The 22603-nt window shown below is 47.3% G+C and overlaps 2 protein-coding genes across 2 annotated transcripts in view; one reads left to right on the top strand and one right to left on the bottom strand.

Moving 5' to 3' along the window:
* The window catches only part of LOC144098048 (uncharacterized), a 63124-nt gene extending 63028 nt beyond the window's left edge, over positions 1-96 (bottom strand). Inside the window, exon 1 of the mRNA XM_077630609.1 lies at positions 83-96. Within this exon, the coding sequence (XP_077486735.1) occupies positions 83-96 (14 nt within the window). The remainder of the gene's footprint in view (positions 1-82) is intronic.
* Positions 97-177: 81 nt separating this feature from the next.
* The window catches only part of LOC144098049 (RNA transcription, translation and transport factor protein), a gene marked incomplete at its 5' end in the record, with an annotated part of 363795 nt that continues 341369 nt past the window's right edge, over positions 178-22603 (top strand). Inside the window, one exon of the mRNA XM_077630610.1 lies at positions 178-196. Within this exon, the coding sequence (XP_077486736.1) occupies positions 178-196 (19 nt within the window). The remainder of the gene's footprint in view (positions 197-22603) is intronic.

The following is a 22603-nucleotide window of genomic DNA, read 5'->3' on the forward strand; positions in this document are numbered from 1 at the left end:
CTCAAGCAGAGGCAGGTCAAAAAAAAAAATGTCATCCCAATGATAAATAAAATACAGCAGCTTAAGAACCAATGGATCACACGTGACGTCATTCATGCTAAACGGCGCGTAAAACGGCTTCGTAGGGTTAACAAGATAAGCCCATAATTATCCACAACTTTAAAGTTAAAGTCTGCGGTATCGCAGTTCAAGCGAAAACTAAACGATTCGAAACAATACTACTACACTGTAACTCTACCTAGCTTCTTGAGGAACAGTCCACAAAGATTCTGGAAACATCTGCGCACTACCCAGCCAACGACAACCAAACTAACCAAAGACGAAAAAAATACAATGGCTAATCAATACAACAATTTCTTCCAGTCAGTCTTCACGAAAGACAACGGTTCACTTCCCCCTCTACCGCCACCCCGTGCCTCGGTGCTTGATCCCTTAACAATAACAGACGCCGGAATTCACAATCTTCTCCGCAACATTGACCCTAAGAAAGCAAACGGTCCCGACGAAATTCCAAAAGAATTCCTAAAAAAAATACGCTGAGTGGTGCAGTAGGTATCTAGGACAGATTTTTCGCAAGTCACTATCAACTGCTAATCTGCCACATGGCCACATGATTAGAAAAAGGCTAAAATAGTGCCGATCCACAAGACAGGAGACAAAAATAATGTTGCTAATTTCAGACCTATATCGCTCACCAGCACTTCATGAAAAATACTAGAGCATATCATTTTAAAACATATAACAGTCTTTCTAGAACGCGAAAATTTACTCTCGCCCCACCAGCATGGTTTTCGATCAGGCTTATCAACCATCACTAAACTAACAGAGGTAGTTCATGACCTTGCTTTTTGTGTTAATAATCGTTCTCAAATTGACATGATATTACTTGATGTTTCTAAAGCCTTTGATTGCGTAAGTCACGTCAAGCTCATCGCAAAACTGGAACAAGCTATCGGAAAGGGAGAAGTTTCCGCTTGGATTACAGATTTTTTAACAAACCGCTCTCAGCTTGTTTTGTTCGATCATACGCCATCTGATATTGTACCTGTCATATCTGGAGTACCACAAGGCTCAGTTCTTGAGCCACTGCTATTTATTATATTTATTAATGATATAACCGATAATATAGGGTGCAAAATTAAACTCTTTGCTGATGACCGTGTGATATATAAAGAAATTAACAGCCATGACGACCATCTTGCTCTTTCTGGTTCTCTTAACACGCTAGCCGAGTGGTGCTCCAAGTGGCAAACGTCAATTAATGTAAATAAATCAGTGTCAATGACGATAACAAGAAAAAAACAGCCATCTCACTTCCCCTATACCGTTAATAACATGCCTCTTTCGAAGGTCGATCAACATAAACACTTAGGCATAACATTTACATCTAACCTCAAATGGGAAACACACATAACTAATATTACATCTACTGCATTGCGAAAGCTATTTTATCTAAAAAGATGCCTGAATCTCGCTCCAATGAATATCAAACTTCTGGCGTACAAAACATTTGTGAGTCCTATTTTAGAGTACGCTAACAAAGTTTGGTTTCCTTACACAGCAACTAACATAGCTAAACTTGAAGGCGTACAAGGAAAAGCCGTAAGGTTCATTCACAGCAAATACCGTCCTACTGACTCACCCTCGCGTCTCTCAGCTTGTTGAGGCCTTAACACACTATTGACGAGAGCAAAACAAGCTCGACTTAAGTTCCTTTTTCAAATTCTGCATTGTCAGTATAAAATGGATACCACCCAGTACATTTCGTATTCGCAAGCTAGAAAAACACGGCATCAACACGAGCATACGCTACCTGAGTATTCTTTCTCTAACGACACATTCAGGAACTCATTTTTTCCTCGCGTGATCAGAGAATGGAATGAACTTAGCTCATAATTAACAACAACAAATTCATTATCCGGGTAGTTTGTTTCACAGTTAGAGTTAATCACAAAAGATTATTAAGATCTAATGTTTGTTCGCGATTCTATTTTAGGTGGCACTCTCAATAAGTAGAATTGAAATGCAGCTGCTTCTTTAAACTTCCTCGTTTTTGCTTATGACTATGACGCGCACAGTTGTTGTCATTACATACTACGTTGTTTTCTATTGTATGCTTCTATTACCTTGTCGCTTGTATTTTGGTGAATTACGTTGTTTCTTCGTGATTTGTGTCACTCACACGTATACTTGTACGCGTACAAGAAATCATTTTTTATGCCCTTCTGCTAGGCTCTCGGCTGAGAGCGGCAGTATTGTAAAATAAATAAATATATAATAAATAAATAAATAAATAAATGTCTGCGCCCTCCGCACACACGCCGTAATGCCTTCTACGACCTAAGACCATACACCATCCCGTATTCCAGCCCACTCGTAGGTCACGCCTAAAATGCGCATCTGCGTACACCACTGCAAAGGTATCGCACATGTAATACGTCTCTGAGGAGACCCCACAAAAATGCAATGACTCTTCGAATAATTAAGAGCAGCCCCCGACAAGGAGGCGTACTCACGAAAAACGTTTAAACCTTCGAGCAGGCTGCGTTCATCAGCTAAGTAGAGTGATGTCATTGCATAAGCGGTGACGCGCACTGCGTCACTGCCTGCCTATAATAAGAGAGAGGAGATTGACTGCTAAGAGGAAAGGCTCTAATGCTGAGACAAACAAAAGAGGGCAGAGCGCACAACGTTGACGGACGCCGAGGCCAACACCAAATGCGGTACTTTTCCGGCCATCGAGTAACAGAGTGCTTGAAATATCCCTGTATCTCTGCAATGAGAAGCACAAAAAAAGGCGGGAAAGAGAAAGCATCCATTTTACCGTAAATATACTCATGCCCTAAAAGTCGAACGCCTTCTCTTGATCGAGGGAAACAAGAAGACCCTGTGCGCGCCGCCGGATTGTATACTCTAGGATATATCACGTTACAGAAGACAAACTATGTATTTACCGACCCGGGATGGAGCAAACCTTGTGGCAGGAAATGAGGCACGGGAGGAGAGCCCGTAGACGACGAACGATTAATTTTGCTAATATTTTGTAATCTGAATTTACTGGGGTGATAGGACGCCAATCTGCCGGATATGTCGACAAAGAAGACTTTTTAGAAATAAGAACAACGCGGCCTCTTTTAAATGATTCAGAAAACACATGCTGAGTGAAGCAGATTTTTAACACTTCCGAGAAAATGGGGCCTACAATATGCCAGAATTGTGAATAGAACTCCACAGGAAGGTCAGCTGGCCCATGCGCTGAGCCTCGTTTCATGGAGTCTAACTCCTCCTTGATTTCGCCTGTTGTTAGCAGAGGCATAAGGCCACCATAGAGTTCAGCGGCAACCTGCGGCAAGCCTGCAAAAAAAATGGGTTTGCGGAAACGTCATCCCGATCAACCAGAAGGAGCCACTGAGCAATATCCCGGAAATGGCCGAAAAACACACTGAAATTCCTGATACCTGGCTGGGCCACAGCCCTGGCGGAAGATTTAAAACCAGGAGCCACACAACTCGTAACGCGCAAACCGAAGCACCTCGGGATGAGCAGTTGAACTGCGTCGACAACGCCATGCAGTCGCTTTCAAAGGTGAGTCATTAAAAGACGATGTAGGCGCTCCGAAAGCTCTTCTTTCCATGCGCGCAAAAGCGACGAAGGCGGGGGAGTGCGCTGAGCAATAGTCCACTTCGCCGTCACCACGCGCACCTCATCTGAGACGCAAGCCATAAACGCTCGACCAGAAGCTGCGGAATGGTGACGACATTGTTCCTTCAGACGGTCCCAGTCACCAGGCACGGCCCCGAAAAACGCAAGGCGTGCATTAGCCCTTCTCACGTGTTGGTGTCGCGAAAGATGCGCGCATTCAAACGTCATAGTCTGTGAGGAGACGCAGCAGGCACCGGAACCCTGAGTGACAGAAACGGACGATGGTCTGATATGTATACCGGCGAGGATGGCAGTGTCACTACATTAGCAGCACACACTGTCGTCGAAAGGCCCGCCAGTACATACACCCTGCCTAACCTGATCGACGATAACCCGCGAAGCCAAGTCCACACAAAGACGCCGCCATATAGGAGCTCATAGCGTCTGTGAGCATAAACTGGTTGACTAGGCGACGCAACTCGCGCGCATTCCAGCCTGGCCGGCCCCTACCAGGGCCCTGCGCATCAGCGACCGTATCGAGCACGCAGTTGAAATTGGCCAACATCACAACGCTACGTGCTCCAAGAAAATACACATCTAGATCTTTAAAGAATGAGTTTACCAAATTAGAACGCGCTGGTGCATAGACGCAAAGAATTCTCAGGCGAAGTGCGTTAAAAAAAGAGCGTTAAACGTGCATTCGAACACCGGCACGCGTCCAAGCACATCCTGGATAACATGCTGGTCTTGCAGGAGTAGGTTGTCCAAAACAAGAACGCCAACGCCCCTGGAACGCGTACTGGCGTACGAGAAGATAGCATCGACGCCAAACTTACCCTCAAAATCTAGCACGACACTGAGGCGAAAAAAATTTGATTTCTGGCAGGCAGAGGATATCTCAACCCGATGAACGAGCTGAAGCGACCACCTCTGTCAGGTTCATAACAATGCGGAACCCCTGCAAGTTAGGAGTCATTATGTTAAGAGTAGTAATTTTGTAATTGAATAATAACACGAGGAGTCGTGATGTTGGCAATACAAAGCGCGCCGCGAGCGGCTACAAACCACCTCACTTTTTTGGTAGGGTTAGACCAGAGGAGGCAAGAGGCCTCCTTGGTCCTCCAGCAGAAATGTCCGAGTCCGTAGTCGACGCATGTGGACGCTTTAAGCTCGAACTCGAAGCGACCGTCTCAACATCCGATGTCGGGGCTGGCACTAATTTTCGATGTAGAAGAGGACGGCGACTGCACAGGTTCAGTGACCGGAGATGGCCTTCGCTCCTTCCCAGGTGAAATATCTGTGCCGACACTAAACCTCGATGACGAAGGAGACGCCGATGGCGGCCTCGGCTCCAGCCCGGGCACAATAACAGTCTCGTCAATGACGAGTTGACTGACGAAGAGGAGGACGACAAGCTGCTCTCGTCACCATCGGCCTCAGGTACGTTGGCCGTTGGTCGTTGGTGGACGAGGAGGAAGACGAGGGATTGGCTGGGTATTGGGCGGCTGGTCCTGTTTTCCTTTTCCCCCTGTGCCTTTGCACCTTTTTTCTTGTGTGGATAACGCACGCGGTGAGTTTCTAAATCGCAGGTAAAGTCTACGCAGTCTCCCGGCCAGGGGAGGTCCCCCTGGTCGGCTTCCCTACCACCTGATGAGATGCCTCCGGAAGTTTTTCAACGCTCCGGCGTCCGCAGCATTCCTGTGGCGCTGGTGCCAAATGATAGTGGTTCTATACAAATTAACAATCTAGGGCCTGTTCGAGCTCCTCTCCAGGTGGCCACTCCCTTTATGAGGCAATCACTGAGGTAAGGCAGTTTGGACGTGGCGGGATTCTGTGCCGTTCACCAGACCTGTCGTGCGTAAAGGATCTTCTAAACTGCTTATCTTTTCGGTCTCCTTCAGTAAAAACTTTCATTCCGTCTAATCTGGCCTGTACAAAAGGTTTGGTTCACGGTGTTGACTCTTGATTATCTTCAGCTGAGACCCTCGACCTTCTCTCTGTTGCGGGTGTTATTTCTGTGTATCGCTGTAGCCGTGAGGTGAACAATGAGCGGGTGCCAACGGAAACGGTTATTGCCACTTTTGCGGGTACTACCTGTCCCTCAGAAATAAAAGCATGGCCCCTAATCTTCCGTGTAGATCTTCCGTCTAAGCCACTGCAGTGTAGCAATTGCTGGAGATATAGCCATAGTGCTCGTGGCTGCAAGTCCACCTTGCACTCTTGCAAATGCGGCAATGACCATCCAGCAAATTTATCCTCTGATCAAAGCGAGAAGTGTTGCCTTTGTGATGGATCTCACGCTGCAAATTCCATGGATTGTCCTTCTCATGAATTGCATCATGAATTGCAAATTCTAGACATAAGCGACCGCAACCGCTGTTCGCGGCGCGAGGCAATATCAGAAATTAGAGTATACGGCTATGCAGGTGTGTCAGCCGGTTCGGGAGTGACACTAGATTCGTCTAACTCTCAGACAATAGTGACTGCTGCGGAAACCTCTATGGCTAAGATGGTTTACACGATAGTGTCCACTGTCACAGAGTGCATATCTAATGCTCTGGCAACGCAGATTATACCCAGGCCATGCAAATTGGGATGACTTCTGCCAAGTCAGCCATGCCTTCATTAATGTCCCAGCATTCCTTGCCTGAGCAGTCTCAGCCCCAAGAACAAGTTACTGCTGTTTCTCCGCTTCCTCTGTCCACAAATTCAGATAATGCTCAAATTATCCATGATGCAGAGATGGTGGATTCTGATACGCGAATCCTCCAACGCAGCGGATCCCCCATGTCAAACCCTTCTTCTTCACATCCTCAGCTGAAATCAAAGAAGCAACAAATTCGCTCTAAGCCGAAAGAAACTATTTTAGGGCAGGCAGTTGCTGCTGCCCAAATTTCGCAACCATATGGGTGTTAAGAGTTCTCCAGTGGAACTGTCAGTCACTTCTTTTAGCTTCAACAGACTTACTGTACCTTATATCTCGACATAATCCAGACATAATTATTTTACAAGCAACTTTGCTTAGATCTGAAAAACACTTCCATTTGCAAAATTATTCTTCATTTCGTCAAGATCGTCAGTCAACAGGAAGAGGCTTACTCATACTAGTTTCTTCTAAAGTTTGCACAGGGCTAAGATTACTTTTCAGTCCTCTACTATAGACTGTGAGTTATTGGCTTTAGACTTTGAAATTCCAGGGTGCTATTCGTTTTCATTAATAAACGTTTATTTTCCTTGCGGTGTGCAGGATACCAGGTTGCTAGATCTCCTGCTCCTTAATAGTCAGAAGTCAATTCTTTTGGCCGGTGACTAATTCTCATCATGTGTCGTGAGGCTTTAAGACAGATTTTTGTGGTAAGCGCCTTTGGGATTGGGTTACTGATAACAACTTTTCGTGTATGAATTCAGGTTCGGCCACATTTCTCCGCGCACAAATTCGATCGGTGTTAGATTTAACTTTCACCAGCCCTAGTGATCCTATGCTCAATTGATCGACTGTGGATTGTGGAACATCTAGCGATCATATACCTATCCTTTATGATGTTAATTGCCGCTTAACTCCGGTGTGCTGCCAGCTGAGGTTATATATAAACTAGGACCGGTTTCAGTCCTCTGCGCTCCACTCTTGCTTCAGCAGTTAATTCTGCTGAAGAACATACAGCGAAAGGCATATGCTTGGCTATTGAGGAATGCCGCAAGAAGTCCGAATTTTTGGTACGCACATCAAGAGGGAACACTCCAGCTAGATGGTGGAATGCGAATTGCTCGCGGGATTACGGACGCAGAAAGGCTGCATGGAAGAAACTCCTACACAATTAGTGCCCAAAAAATTAGCGTGATTATAAGTTCATTGCGGCTACTTTTAAACGCACCGCCTCACAAGCGAAATAAAATTAAGAATCCGAGAATTTTGATTCCCTATCAAAATTAGGATACCGTCGCGCACTTTTGGGTTTCTTAAGATCGCGGAAAAAGATTCCGGTTACAGAAAATTCACCCTCATGTGTTTTGACCCCGCAGGAAGCAATAGAAACAATTGAGACAATTGCCAAAAGATTAGAGCAGCGTTTCGCATCTGTACTTTCTTTGCGCTCCGCGTTTCTGGCGTCAGTGGACCAGTTTCAGGATGTCCCCCCTATTACCCTTCCCGTGCTTTCCTCGATAGTGTTGAGGTTACCAACAGCTGCTCCTGGCCCTGATAGGGTAACATAAAAAAAATGTAAAAAATCCTCTTCGAGGAGTCCCCTACATCCTTATTTAAGCTGGTTAATTTTTCAATCAAACATGCATGGATTCCTCCTGAGTGGAAAATCGCAAAAGTGATCCCTTTACCTAAAACAGTGGTGGTGGCTATTCTCTGGATAACATCAGACCCATTTCATTCACATTAAACGTGGTTAAGTTACTTGAAAGGGTCCTACTCCTACGTTTTTCGGAGTTTGTGGACCGTAAATATATCCTTAGTCGCTGTCAAATTGGTTTCCGTCAAAAATGTTCCATATGGAATGCTCACACCGATCTTGAGAGTCGCATTCGTCTTGTGCGGCGCCAAGAAATGCATGCTGCGTTGGTGACATTAGATGTAGCCAAAGGTTATGACAGCGTAGAACACTACATATTATTGCAAAGGTTATGTACTCTGCAGTTTCCGAATTACTTACTTCCGTGGATATCTGCGTTCCTTGAAAACAGACAGTTTTTTGTATACTAAATGGTGTGAATTCTGAAAGATATAAACAATCCAGAGGTGTTCCACAAGGGGCAGTCTTGTCGCCTGTGCTCTTTAATATTTTGATGAGCTCTATTCCCAGCCATCAAAGCATTCACACGTAGGTCTATGCGGACGACATTGCATTTTTCACTGCTGCAGCTGACAGTCAGTCTCTCTATGTGCGCCTGCAATCGTACCTGAATTTGCTTGAAAGTTGGTTGTGTGACTTAGGTCTCACCTTAAATGTAAAAAAGTGCGCTGTACTTGTTTTTCCAATGAAAGATTCTGTTCATCCGTCTCTCAGTTACCAGCGACAAAATGTTCCTCAAGTTAAGTCATTAAAATATCTTGGTGTCATTTATGATGACAGCCTCACATGGCGCTCTCACATTGACCATGTCGCAGCGAAAGGAGCTCGTGCTGTGGGCATGTTGCGTAGATTAAGTAATCCACGGTCTGGAATGCGGAGAGATGCACTTTTGCTGATATGTGTCTTGTATGTGCGACCAATTATAGAATTTGTATCTGTGCTGTTTTCTGGTACGGCTGCTTACAAAATTCGTCCGCTCGTTCTTTTGGAGCAGGAAGCGCTTCGGTTGTGCCTTAGCCTCCCCAAATGTGTGGCCAATAACGTGCGTTATTTTGAAGCCCGTTTTCTTCCTTCATCATCTAGATGTCAATTCCTAACCGTTCAAACGTACCTAAGGATGTATGAATCAGATTTACACCGCTCCTTTCCTGCTTTTGGTTGCCAGCCGACTTCCTTTTTTGGAGTCCACTGGTCTAGATTTCATACCCCGCAGGTAGTGATGGTACAAAACTCGCTTGAACCTTTAAATGTTCTTTTGTATAACATCCTTCCGACAAAAAACAGTGGGTACTCTGTAGAAATTGTCTGTGATGATATTTCCCGAAAACCGCTAAGCATTTACCACCCCACATTTTAAATGGATTATTAGAAGACCATTTACAAAGCCTACATATATTAGCTTACGAATAGCTACTGACGCCTCACAATGTGATGAAAAGGCAGGGGCGGGTATGTATTGCCCGCTTCCAGATTAGACTTTTTCTGTGCGGCTTCCCGAATACACACCAATTTTCTAAGCGTAGTTTCTGGCGGCGGTGCTTGCTCTTCGCAGACTAGAGCCAGCTTTCTCTTCAGTGGTTTTCATTACAGACTCTCTTTCTTTGTATTCGTCCCTTGCTTCGGATGTAGATTCGCCAATCCTAAACACCATTCTTTCATTACTCCCTCCGCATTTGAGCCTTGTTCACATGATATGGGTGCCAGGTCATAGCGGTGTGACAGCCAATGAAGTTGCGGACTGCCTGGCAAAGGCGTCCCTCAATGGCCTCGTGCTACCTATCGTTCCGGCTACAGCGTACATTAGAGCAGCGATGTTCCGTTTACAGAATTTGTTAAGAATGACAACTGGATCTCTTCTAAGATCTGATGATTATCTGCACCTGAGGTATTCGTGGAGCAGGCCATCTTGCCATTCACGGCAGGCTGAGGTATCTCTATCAAGGCTCCGTTGCTGGATCCCACTCTTAAATTTTATTTGCACAGGTCTTGGTTGTCACTTAATCCTGTCTGCGTATTTTGTGGTGAGAACGAAACCATAGACCATTTATTTTTTGTTTTTTTGTCGCCGGTACGCCATGATGCGAAGATGGGTTTTAGAGAAAACACTACAAGAGCTTGGGCTTTGTTTGAGCAGCCCAGTCAAATTGTCGTTTGCAGCCACCATACTTGGGTACTGCCACAAATCTGTTTTTACTGCCATGCAAAATTTTTTAATGGTATCAAGACGGCTACCTTGTCAATTTTTTTAAAATTTTTTCAATATTTTTATTCTTACAATTATCATTATGATTTAACTACTCGGCTTTAAACATCAGTCTCGATCTCCTGCGTGCGTTCTGCATTTCCCGTTTCATTTCGTTGTTCCTTTTTGTTGACTTCTTCCGCTCTTACCATTCATTTTAATTTCGTCCAGGAATTATTTACCTGAAAAACTCTCTGTGCCCCCCAATTCTTGACCAATACCCCTATGTGGACATGTGCCATAGTATGATGACAACAGCAACAACTACGCTGGCGTCCTTGCTCACATCCGCAACGCTGGCTGCGAGCTGCAGCGCGGGCTCCGAGAGCGGCCTATCCTCAGAAATGGGCTCGGCCTCCGTAGCGGCAGGTGCACTTGGAGAGACTGAGGCTCACAGAGCAGGCACCTTTACTGTCGGCTTGCTTGGTGCATCACTGGACGCATGAGCCACAGCACCGGTTAATCTGAGATGCAGAGGAACCACTCGTAACAGCGTGTGTGTCCGAAGTGACGGGCTCTTTGATGGCTTCAATGGCTGCCTGTGCGGCCAGCGGAGGTGCATGTCACGCCGCAGCCTCTGAGTACGGGGGCTTGATCGCGCTTGCCACGACAGCGTGTGGATCCCCAAAACGTCGACATGACAGCACAGGACCATGGCCTTGATGCCCAAAGAACCCACAGCGGGCGAAGAAAGGAGCCGTGCACTGTTCCCTGAAGTGTTACCCATGCAAAAATGTTCTGTGGCCGGCTATAAGATTTTGGCCGAAATAGCTATAAAACTCTCCTATTTCTGTCTATAGCTGTATATACAGGCTGATATATTTTTCTATAGAGAGCTTAAGACAGTGGTATGGTCCCAAGGCTATAGCTTTAGTGGCATAGATTTTTCAATAGCTGGCAATAAGCACCTCTGTGTGTGCTTATAGACGTTCATAAAAGGCCATAGACGGACATAGCTTTTTCCACAGACGCCCATAGGACGTTTTTGTATGAGTAAGTTGACCCAAAACGCCGACAAACACGCTGCATGTCTTTGTAATCGCATGTCACGCAATGGCCAGCGAGCTTGATGTAGTTATTCACGGGCGACTCCGGCTTCATTTCAATTCGGACGTACCGTGTCCCGGTGGTGACAGTAGGACTCGACGCCATGATGCCGCGACTTATGTGCAGCGCCTTGCCATGAGGGGAAAGAGCCTTGGCAAGAGCGTCACTTGGTACGCTGCCGGGCAGAAAAAGAACGGTCGCATGGGTCATCTGAGGGCTTAGAGGAACGATGGCGACGCGTTCCTTGCCTATGATGATGCAGGAGACATCAACGACTGTAGTCATGGCGGCTTCACTCTTCTAGGTTACTTGGTAATTGCGTTCACCGAAATGCTGTAGGCAGTAAACTTATACTCCAACTACGGAGGCTGTCGCACCGACGACATCCTGCGGACTAGCTCCCTCAGGGACGACGGCGTCAAAGACAAGAGGCTTTGTAGGTAGCTGGCTCACCATATTGAGATGGAAGATGAAGTGCATCCTTGTGGAATGCTTTCAGTCAGTCTCCAGCTTTTCTCTGTGATTTTGCGTGTGTGCTGCGGGGACGCCGTCCCCCGTCATACGGCGATGGATCTGGACCTTCGTGGGCATCCGAATAGCCTGGCGGCCTCCTCCTCGAGTTCATCGATGAAGCGGTGCAGCCGTCTGAGCGACCCCGATAGCGATGACGCCATTGAGTACTTCATCGATGCCAGCAGTGAGGACGGCTTTGAGACTTACCTCAGCCGGGAGGCCAAGAGTAGACTTCTAAGAGCCGGATCGTCATCTAGTGAGTCCACTGTAAAAACAAGTGGCCACACACCAGCACACACCAGCACACACCAGCCTCGTCCTTCCTGTGCAGCCAACCAACAACATGAGGCAGATTAACAGGCAAGTCGTCTTAGTAGAACTCGAGGCCCTCGTGCCAAACGAAATCGAAGCCGTTCGAATGAATATGCGGAAGAACATTGCAGCCGTTGACGTCCACCATGCGGCTGCGCCGGAACAACTGCGGGCCATAACTCAGCACGGTGGCTTATCACTACCTACTTTATCGCGCTCGGCGGGGATGAGTCCTCTTCCGGTGTAATCTATGTGGTCGACGAGGCTATCACGCGAGATGATTTGCCCGTACTCATGAGGCCGGCAAACGAAGGCACCGTAATTCTACGGAATTCCCCTCTGGGCAATTTTGTTGCGTGGAGATTCTGTTCCAAAGCAACAGCATTCCATCCCACGTGAAGGTGGGCCATTTCCGTCATGGTGTGCGGCCATTATTCCAAAGCCCCTGCAGTGCCACAAATGTTTGAAACTGGGTCATGTGAGCGGGGTCTGCGACAACACGAGAATGTGCTCTCGTGCCAGAGCTCACAGCGCTGAGTCCTGTCATGCACAAGTGCTTCAGTGTTCCAACTGCAACAAGCTTCATGACGCTTCATCGAAGGATTATTAGCGCATAAAAGACGAGCGTGCCGTTCTAAAGCAAATAGTTCGGACAATTCTACGCACCGTGAACCTATCGCGACTGTTCGGAAAAGGCATTCTCGCTGCAAAAGCTCAAGAAAGTCGATTGCAAAAAGCAACCACACCGACGCGCCCACGGTACCTCCTTCTCAACCTCCTCCCGTGCTACCACGTCCAAGTGAGAACAGTCCGCGAAATGTCGCCAATGATAACAGACCTCTTCGTGTGCGGATTCTTGGCCACCGCTTCCGCCGCTACGTCCTGCTGAGCCTTCTCAGCGCAAGCTCCCATCGCTGAGCTCACTTGTCGTTAGAGAAGGGCTCCCAGAGCAAGGTCGCCAAACCCTCGTGATCCTAAGGATGGTGGTCAACGCCATTCGCCCTCTTATACAGGCCCTGCAATGGTCAACCGCTCGAGATTCCCTGGTTCCAGCACTACATGATATTTAAAACGGAATGGCTGGCCAGCTTCCCACGTTTCGTCAGGAAGTCAGGAGCACTGCGGTCTTCCATTGGAACGCAAGAGGCTTAAAGTCACAAATCACAAGTTTTCGGCAATATGTTTTTAACAACGACTTCCCGATATTAATCATCTGCGAACAAAACTTATCACAAGTAATCAGGCTTTCCGGGTACGAGCCTTTCTTTGCTCCGAGATGCGGGGAGCGCAGCAAAGTTCCGGCTTACATCCTCACCGACATAACGTACGTTTGCTGCCCAATTTAACCCCACAATGACAATCATAGGTGTGTTTCATAGTCAAAAAAGCATCCATAGAGTTCGCACTGATTGCGACTTATGTCTCCCCCTCCTCTCAACTGGACTGCGAGAGGCTGGAGGCAATTAAGGAGGCAACCCGGAATCCGTGGATTATTAGTGGCGATTTCAACGCTCACCACCAACTGTGGGGAAGTCGTATAACCAACGCCAGAGGGAAGATTCTGGCCTTATTTGCTTCAGGCAACGAACTTTACACAATAAATTACGGCAGCCCTACATACCTGCGAGGCAGTTCATACAGCAGTTGCCTGGACCTGACGCTAGTTTAGCGGTCTCTGCGCCGGCGTGTCCAGTGGTTTTGTGATGTGGACACCAACGGGAGTGACTAACATACCCACATATCTCAAGATTCTAGGTCTTTACCGAGTTGAAGGAAGAGGTTGAGGCGGTGCAGACGGCATGCGGAGTTTCCAGGAGAAGACCATGACGCTAAAATCTCATTCCGTCCAAGCATTCGCAGATGTCTTGCTGCGTCGGCTCTTGTCAACGGTATTTGGACAATTTTGGCATCGCCGTGAGCCGATCCAGAAGCAGCGTCAGCTGCGTCGTTTCCGGTCATGCCAAAATGTCCCGGTATCAACTGGAAGACGACGGGCCTGGGCCCATCTTGCTCTTGGGGCGTCTGGCCCAACTAAACACGCGCACATCGATTGGGCGGCATTTAAAACACAAATTGAAGAGGCGTGCAAAGAGGCCCTCACTTCCAGTTTGGAGGACATTATAGGAACAGCAACGAAGGCTGCTAGAGGCTACCTGACGTGAAGAAGAATGCGCACCAAATTTGATATAGAATTACACCCCTTACGTGCTATTATTCGGAGTGCAGAAAGACGTTACAGACGAACTAAATGCTTGAGCGACCTCAGAGAGGCGCGTCGTTTGCAGAGGAAATTCAAGCGACGATTGGAAACGCTGGCGGAACAGCGGTGGAAGTCCTTCTGTCGATCTCTGGACCCTCGAAAGCCCATGCTCCTCATTTGGCGAACAGGGCGGGGGCTTCGAACGCATTCACAGCAAAGACAGGCCTTCTATGCCTTAGCTCTACATCAAAACCGTCACCAGAATGAATTTGCAACTGACTTCTGCAGGACAATCGCTGGTGCAGTGCCTACCTCGGGTTCCCAGCGTGTTCCTCCTGCATCACGGGATTAACCAATGGATGCTATCTTTACTCGTGAAGAGCTTGATGCTGGCCTTCCATAAAGTAAGCGTTCGTCTGCTACAAGGACAGACGGCATTACATATGCTGCGCTCTGCCACCTTGACCACAACGCGCGTCGAGAGCTAATCAGCCTTTACAACCATTCGCGGCAAGACGGAGTTGTTACCGCAGTGGATATCCAGTCGCATGATACGTTACTAAATCCCCGCTCGACCTGTCATCATACAGGCCAATAGCTTTGGCCAGTTGTGTGGAAAAATCATGGAAAAAAATGCTTCTGGCGCGTCTTGAGTGGTGTTTTGACCACAATAGCGTGTATCCTAATGCCATGGCGGGTTTCCGACGGGTCGCTCTTATATAGACAACGTCATTGATCTTGCGTCCACAGTTCAGCCACAGAAACGCTAGAAGCGCATGTGCGCGGAACTTTTTCTTCGTGCCAAAGGTGCATACGATAATGTGACACATGAGGCTATCCTTGATGCTCTAGAGGCTGTTGGATTCGGTGGACAAATGGATATGTGGATCTAAAGCTATGTAACCAAAAGGGCATTTTTAGTATGTGTGAAGATGGCTCCACACCCGTGCATTACACCGACCGGAGCGTGCCCCAGGGCGGAGTGCTCAGTCATACTGTGTTTAATCTAACACTTATAAGGCTCCAGGAGTACCTACCTAATACCGTCCATATCTCTATGTATGCCGACGACATATGCGTCTGGGCCTCCTCTGTGACACGTCTCCAGGCGCGAGCAAGACTTCGCAGCAACCATAAATTCTTCATATCTCCAAGAGCAAGGTCTTAGCGTGTCATCCGAAAAGTGCGCTATAGTGGCATTTACGCGCAAAAGTATGACTCATTATCCGCTAACTATTGAGGGCCATGCCATTGACAATTGTGCTGCTCGTCGTTTTTTTAGGAATTATCATAGGTCGCAAATCCCCAACCTTCTCAGATTTCTAGGCGGAAAATCGTGGGACTCGTCGATTCAGTCAATGCTGCAGCTTTACAGAGCACTCTTTTTGGGATTTTTGCAGTAGAGTACACCCGTCCTTTCAAGCACATGCGAGATGAATTAGCGTGCCCTCCAAACTATACAAGGTCAGGGACTTCGCACATGCCTGGGTCTCCCTCGCAGCGCATTAACAGTTGCTACCATTGCAATCGCCCAGGACTACCCACTCTCGACGCATATAACCCTTGACACCCTGCGTATCCACATACGGCATCTAACAAGGATTCCCCAGCACCACCTGGTGTCAGTGGTGGATCAAAGACAATACGCAGCGTTTTCAAAGATTATAGCAGCCCACCGGTCGTCCATCCCATCACAGTTCACCCCGGCAGCACGGCCTTCCCCTGCGCTGTGGTGTCCGCGGGAGCCATGTGTGCGCCTTAAAATTCCGGGCAAAACGAAAAAATCGAACTTATCGACACCGGCCATTAAACAGTTGACACTCTACGTACTCCACGCCGCATATAGTGACCGCACTCATGTGTATACAGATGGTTTGGTCTCAGGTACAAGTTCAACCTACGCCGTGTTCACTCCTGCGAGACAGTCCAGTATTAACCAGCAAACATAGCATCGGACAACCTCCACCAGGTCAGAATTGGCCGCTCTTCGTGCGGCTGTGCAGTACATCGGTGCACAAATACCCCACAAATGGGCTGTGTTCTGCGATTCAAAGGCAGCCCTAAAATGTCTTAATTCTACTTTATGCCATTGCGATCACGATCAACCCGTAGCTGAATTACGACATCTTCAACACCAGGCTCAGAAAGAGGGTCACGACATAGTCTTCCAGTGGATAGCGGGACGCTGTGGCATTGTCGGAAACGACGCAGCTGATGCTGCAGCTCGATCGGCTCACGGAAGTGCCAACATTGTCCAGATACAGTTGACAAGAGCCGGCGCACGAACACGTCTGCGAATGCTTCGAATAAATGATATTTTAGCGTCCTGGTCTTTTCCTGCAAACTCCGCATGCCGTCTGCACCGCCTCAACCCCTTCTTTCAACTCAGTCCTGTGTCCGGCCTCTCCCGCTGCGATGCTACGCTGTTTTGTCGCCTGTGGCTGGGAGTGGCGTTTACAAATGCCTACTCCCACTTAATCGCAATGGCAGACTCTGGTGCGTGTGAGAACGGTGGGTGCGACGAAACAATAGAACACCTACTTTGTGACTTCCCTCGGTTTCAGCTTGAGCGTGCCGTCCTGGCTGCAACACTCCGCCGCTTAGATCCTCGGCCTCTTAGTGAAGCCAAGATTCTGGGTCCTTGGAGTAAGCCTACATCGCAGAGGACAGCTTTGAAAGCACTTTTCAAGTTCTTAAAGGACTCAGAACTGAGTGCAAGGTTGTGAACTATCAGTGCGTGCCCTGTGTAATGGCCAACGGACATGTGGAAAAGTACTCTTCCTTTGTTCTCTCCTCTTTCTATCTCTCCCTCCGTTCCCCTTCCCACGTGTAGGGTAGCATACCGGGCGTCGCCTCGTTAACCTCCCTGCCGTTCCGTTCCTCTTTCTCTTTCTCACCATATTGAGGCGCCTGCCAGCTGAAGGGCACCCGAACAAAAGAGCACGACCGCGGTCGAACATCGGCCACCGAAGCAAGCCGGCGGCCAGAACACACATCGAAGTAAAGACCAGGAGAAGCCACCACCGCGAACCAAAAGTTTCACCACGCCGCGTCGCCGCGGAGAGTGCTGCCATTTCTATCTTCAGCAGATGCTCAACAACCAGTAGAAATGGGCACCTTAAGGAAGCCGGGTAGGGTTGAATTGAAATCCACTTTTGCTTTCCCACTGCTGACGAATGTCGAAACCTTCCTAAATATTATTCATGGGCACATGCTCTTTCCCTGTTTAGTATAGCTGGAACACACCGGTTATCGAAAGTAGTTGACGAATGGCCAAGCACGATATTTTCTTTCTAAGCCCAGCGAATTTTTTAGCGGTAGTAAGCCTAAACACAAAAGGAACATGGCATTTTTTGTGCACTGGAACGTTTGACTCGGCGCGCTTCTTACCTCAGGTTACGAACCCTATTTATTCCCTCTTTTGTGGATATTTTGAAAGTTGCGTTTTTCTTTTTGCTCAAGAGCGCATTTTTTCCGCGACTTTGTATATTTAAATTCGTTTTGTTAAAAACCACTGTTCCTTCATCAACTGCCCCTCTTCGCGAATGCTCGCCCCTCATCTTATTGCTGCGAATGACATCTTGAATAAGCAGTTGGTAGTAGAGCTGGTGAAAGTCTTACGTGTCTTCTGTGTTCGGAGTCAGTCAGGAGGGCCTCCCATTGCTCTAGTCTAGGGCTAGTTATCTTAGGTAGTAAAGAGTTTTTTTCACAGCTACAGGTGACGTGGCATGTCGTGGTGTAGCTCCCAGACCAGGCGCATTCCTTCAAGCATCTTTTTCGTCACATTTTATGATTTATGGTTCTGCTTTGCTAGGAGTTTGCAGTGGTCTGAGCTTGGTGGTCTGTTCATTGTTGAGGTTGTCCGCCTGAGCCGAGTACTTGACCGACTCCGACCCGAGCACACAGCTTATGCCAGCGACGAGGGCCAAGGCAGCGGCGGTGGCCAATGGAATCCTGGAATAGGGAAACCGACCACTGAAGATCCAAATCTATCTCTCCTCCCCCCCCCCCCACTATATGCCCTAACTCTTCTCTTCCAAAATAATTGTTTTACTATGTTCCACTTTTGTCCGTAAAGTTCCGATACTGAGTACATTAAAAAAGGGAGTTTAACATTGAAATCATTTCTGCAGCACCCCTTCGAAATAGTCTCTCTTGCAGTCTATAAACAGCTTCCAACGCTTTTAGATATCTTGAAAACAGTTAGAAAACGCTTCTTTTGGCAGGGCTGTCAACTCCTTTGTCGTAGCGTCTTGAATGGCCTCCACGCTCCCCATCCAGCGGCCTTTTAGGGCTCTCTTCACACGAGGAAATAGGAAAAAAATCGCATAGAGAGAGGTCAGGCGAGCATAGCGGAAGTGGAAGTACAGTAATGCTGTCCATGGCGAGAAATTTTGTCAGCTGAGAGCAATGTGCGGCCTTGCGTTATCGTGGAGAAGGCTCCATTGTCCAGATTCCCATAAGTCAGGGCGACGGCGTCGCAGTGCGTCACGCATGTGTTGGAGCACGCGGATGTAAAACTCCTGATTCACCATCTGCCCTTGTGGGACGAACTTGTGGCGTATGACACCTCTGGCATCGGAAAAAACTATCAGCATCGTCTTTGTCTTGGTCTTCTGTCGCCGCACCTTTCTCGACACAGGAGATCTTGTGGACCGCCATTCGGCGTTCTGCCTCTTTGTTTGAGGATCGTATTGAAAACACCATGTTTTGTCTTCAGCAATGATATTGTCGACAAATGCGGCGTCCTTCTCTGCCTCGGAGAGCAAATCAGCGCCCACTGATGCCCGCGTGTCTTTCTGGTCCTGTGTGAGGGAGTGCGACAGAAGTCTGGCATTCAGTTTTCGTTTCCCCAAGTCATCACGCAAAATTTGGTGGCATGTTGTTTCACTAATGTCGAGAGCATCTGATAGCATGCGGACTGCAATTGCGCGGGCTTGGTGTACGATTCCCTTGATCCGAGTCACGTTGTTTTCATTTCGTGAGGTTGAAGGGCGCCCTGCCTTGTGTCGTCTGCCACCGATGTTCGCCCGGAAACGAACCTCTTGTGCCACTCGAAAAACTCGCGCCCGCGATAATTTCTAGTAGCAATAAGCGTCACGAAGGAGCTCATACGTCTGTGTGGCTGTCTTGCCAAGCTTTGCACAGAATTTTGTGTTTACACGCTGTTCGAGGTGGACGTCCATCTCTCCACATTCACTCGCAGTAGAATGCACAAACGACTAGTGGCAACGTCTTCTTCTACATGTATTGCCATCTAGGTGCTGCCACAGCAATTAACATAAATAGCCCAGGTTATCCCGAAAAAATTGCGCTACACATACGCACCAACATCTGTTTTGGGGAATCATTCCTACAGAAGAAAATAAATCAGCCTCCAAACTTTACGTGTGTCCTTCGTGCGGTCTTCACGCAGGCTTCTTCCCGAAAGGCTTTTTGTTGGAGACCACATAAGCGTAAGGCTGTTTTATCACCTACTTGCACCCATTGGCTACAGATACTTGCTACTGATAATAACGAAAATAAAAATCATAGCAATTTGCATGGGCTATAACCACATGATTAACAACACTTTTTTGCTCAGAGTAGCCCTGCTAGGTTCTTCGCGCCACAAATGACGTCTTAGCCAGCTGGTACTGCAAAAAAAACTCAATATTAATGGCGCACTAAATGGCAACAGGAAGTAATGCAGCAACGTTTTTCAGAAAAGCACTAACTGACCCCCGGATCCACTTCGACCACATGGTTGGATAGTGCGAAGACAGATAAAGCGCACGAGTCCGTGTTGGGAATTTTTATATACACATACGCAAATTTTAATGCGAATAATACAATCGAACGTATCGTGACCAGAGCACTGAGTATAGTATACAAAGCTTGGCTTTTTGATTCAGTATAATATAACTTGCTCTTTTGTGTAGCATGGAACTGACAGAGCCAAGGCCGTAACTTGTGCTCCAGATATATCCAAACTAGATTTGCGACATCGCTTTTAGAAAATGTTTAGTTGGCGTTCAAGTTTTATGATTTGAATGAAATCTTGTTTCGCGCTTTTTCTGTTTTGCTTTGTTTATTCTACGTGCTTATGCAGTGTGCTCCACTTTTCTGATGGCAAATCACTTTTTGATAACGAAATAAACGACTAGTTTTGAAGAAATCAGACACTGTCGCTAGGAATAAAATTATTAATGGCATTAATGCTGTCGTCTTGCAAGAACCATCCGGTTCCTTCGCAACAAAATCACGGTGATTGGTCGAGAAGGTCGTGCCGTCATAAGGCCGCCAAATTTGAAAGTCCGAGTAGTAGAGTTTTCTAGCATTTTCCATCAGGTTATCATATGAGGTTAGACTCACCTGACTCACTATTCCACAATAGTCCATCAAGTAATCCGCCCTAATCGACCTTAATCCATTTTCTGGGGTGTGCCTGCTTTCACAATGTGGGGGATCCTTTGAAATATTTGGTGGTTGGTCAACTTCGAAATGGTAAAAAAGGACCCAATTGTTTTTCCTTTAGTAGTCAACTGATGTGCTGCATAATTTTGGCCGCCTGCGAAATCTTGTGATACTAATTATGTGGCTTCACACTGAACTTGCCCCGGCTCTTTGCTGGGCTACAAGATTTGCTGTCGAGCGAAAACGAGTAAATAAGACTAAATAACATAAGAGGTTGTTTTTATGCAATATAACTATAAAATATTAGAAATTCTTTTCTTCCATCCCTCTACATCGTAACAAAATGCAGAAGTTGTAGAGGTCGGCTGCACGAGGAATGTTGATGTGCATTAAAGGGGTCCTGACACATTGATCTTGAGCGTCATTTTGTTTATCTTGAAAGTGGCCTACACGCCTAGTATGAATTAAAACGAGCTCAAATAATACGCTTCAAAAATTCATTGCAAACTATTTAGTACTGCCAGTTCCAGCCTCAGTCGGCGCAAGCACTAAAGAGCAACATGGCATCATGGTCGACTGGCTAACGCGTTGCTGATGACGCAAGCTAGGAAAACTATGCCGTTAGAAGTTCGTCTTCTGACCCCTCCAGAGCATGTGATGCCATATCAACCAGCGGGGCGCTGTCGCGTCATCGCTCATTTTCGTTCGCCCCATCATCGGAACTAACGATGAGTTTTAATTCCGCTCTCCTGCTCTAGCTCCGTCAGCGGAATCGAATGAAAATTTGAGTTAAATCGGCTGCAGGCCAGCAGGGACTCTCAGGAAACGTCAACGACCCCCACCTGAGACGCGACCATCAGCTGCGGCGACATTGGTTGGTAACACTGCTTACGCTGCCCTTTGTGCAGTCGAAACTTAATAGCCACTGTGCTTATTTCTACGCTCATCCAAGTATACGCTGCAAATAGGCCGTAGGTGACAGACAGCTTGGAAACTTGGCTCCTCGGTCAGCACCGACCAATAGCCGTCGCCCGTCCACTTCGCCCTGCCGGAAACTACACAAGAAGGCTGCTAATTTCGATAACTGCCGCTCTCTTTTTTGCTTGTGGTTAATTAGTAAACAGATCACGTATTCGCTTAAAGGTTTCACGACTTATGGCGGTCTAACGTCCCAAAGCGGCTCAAGCTATGAAGGGTGCCGCAGTGAAGGGCTCCGAAAATTTCGACGACCAGGTCTTCTTTGAACGTGCACTGACATCGCACAGTACACGGGCTTCTAGAATTTCTTCTCTTAAAATTCGACCGCCCCGGCCTGCATCAAACCCGCGTCTTTCAGGTCAGCAGCCGAGCGCCGTAACCATTAATGCTTAAACATACGACTTGATGACCCAGCAGGTACCGTGCGATTGCGAGATTCCTCCCAAGAATGCTCCGAAGACGACGGCTGTACTTTTGCGCATCTGTTCTTTATTCACCGCTGCGTTCAGGCAGGCATTGGTTTTATGGTTTCCCTTGAAACACAAACTACTCTTTCTCTATTCTGACTGCCACTTAATTTTGATTCGCTTTATGCACAAATGTTTTTGAGGACCGTTTGCGTTAATTAAAATGACACAATTTGTTTTACACAACCCATGCCAGCTGCTGAGTGGCGCATCTCGCTCGATATATGTGCGTTCGGCAATGCAAGCTATACTGTCGATTTCCGGTCACTGCTTGCCAGACTATAGTCGATTCAAGTGAATTCAATTTACTTCCCATAATGGTACAAATGAAGGCGAAGGCACGCAGTAAAAGCTGCAGCTTGAGACCTAGACAAGGCCATAAGCCTCCAATTTGACCATTTGGCACGTGCCTTTGTCAAGTTTTATTCGCGAGTCAATTTCACTAGTTTCATTTGCAAAGATTAGCGAATTTGCTGTCTACGATCGCTTACATCTCACGCACGAA

Source organism: Amblyomma americanum, chromosome 7 (genome assembly GCF_052857255.1).
Source record: "Amblyomma americanum isolate KBUSLIRL-KWMA chromosome 7, ASM5285725v1, whole genome shotgun sequence".
Taxonomy (NCBI): Eukaryota; Metazoa; Arthropoda; class Arachnida; order Ixodida; family Ixodidae; genus Amblyomma; species Amblyomma americanum.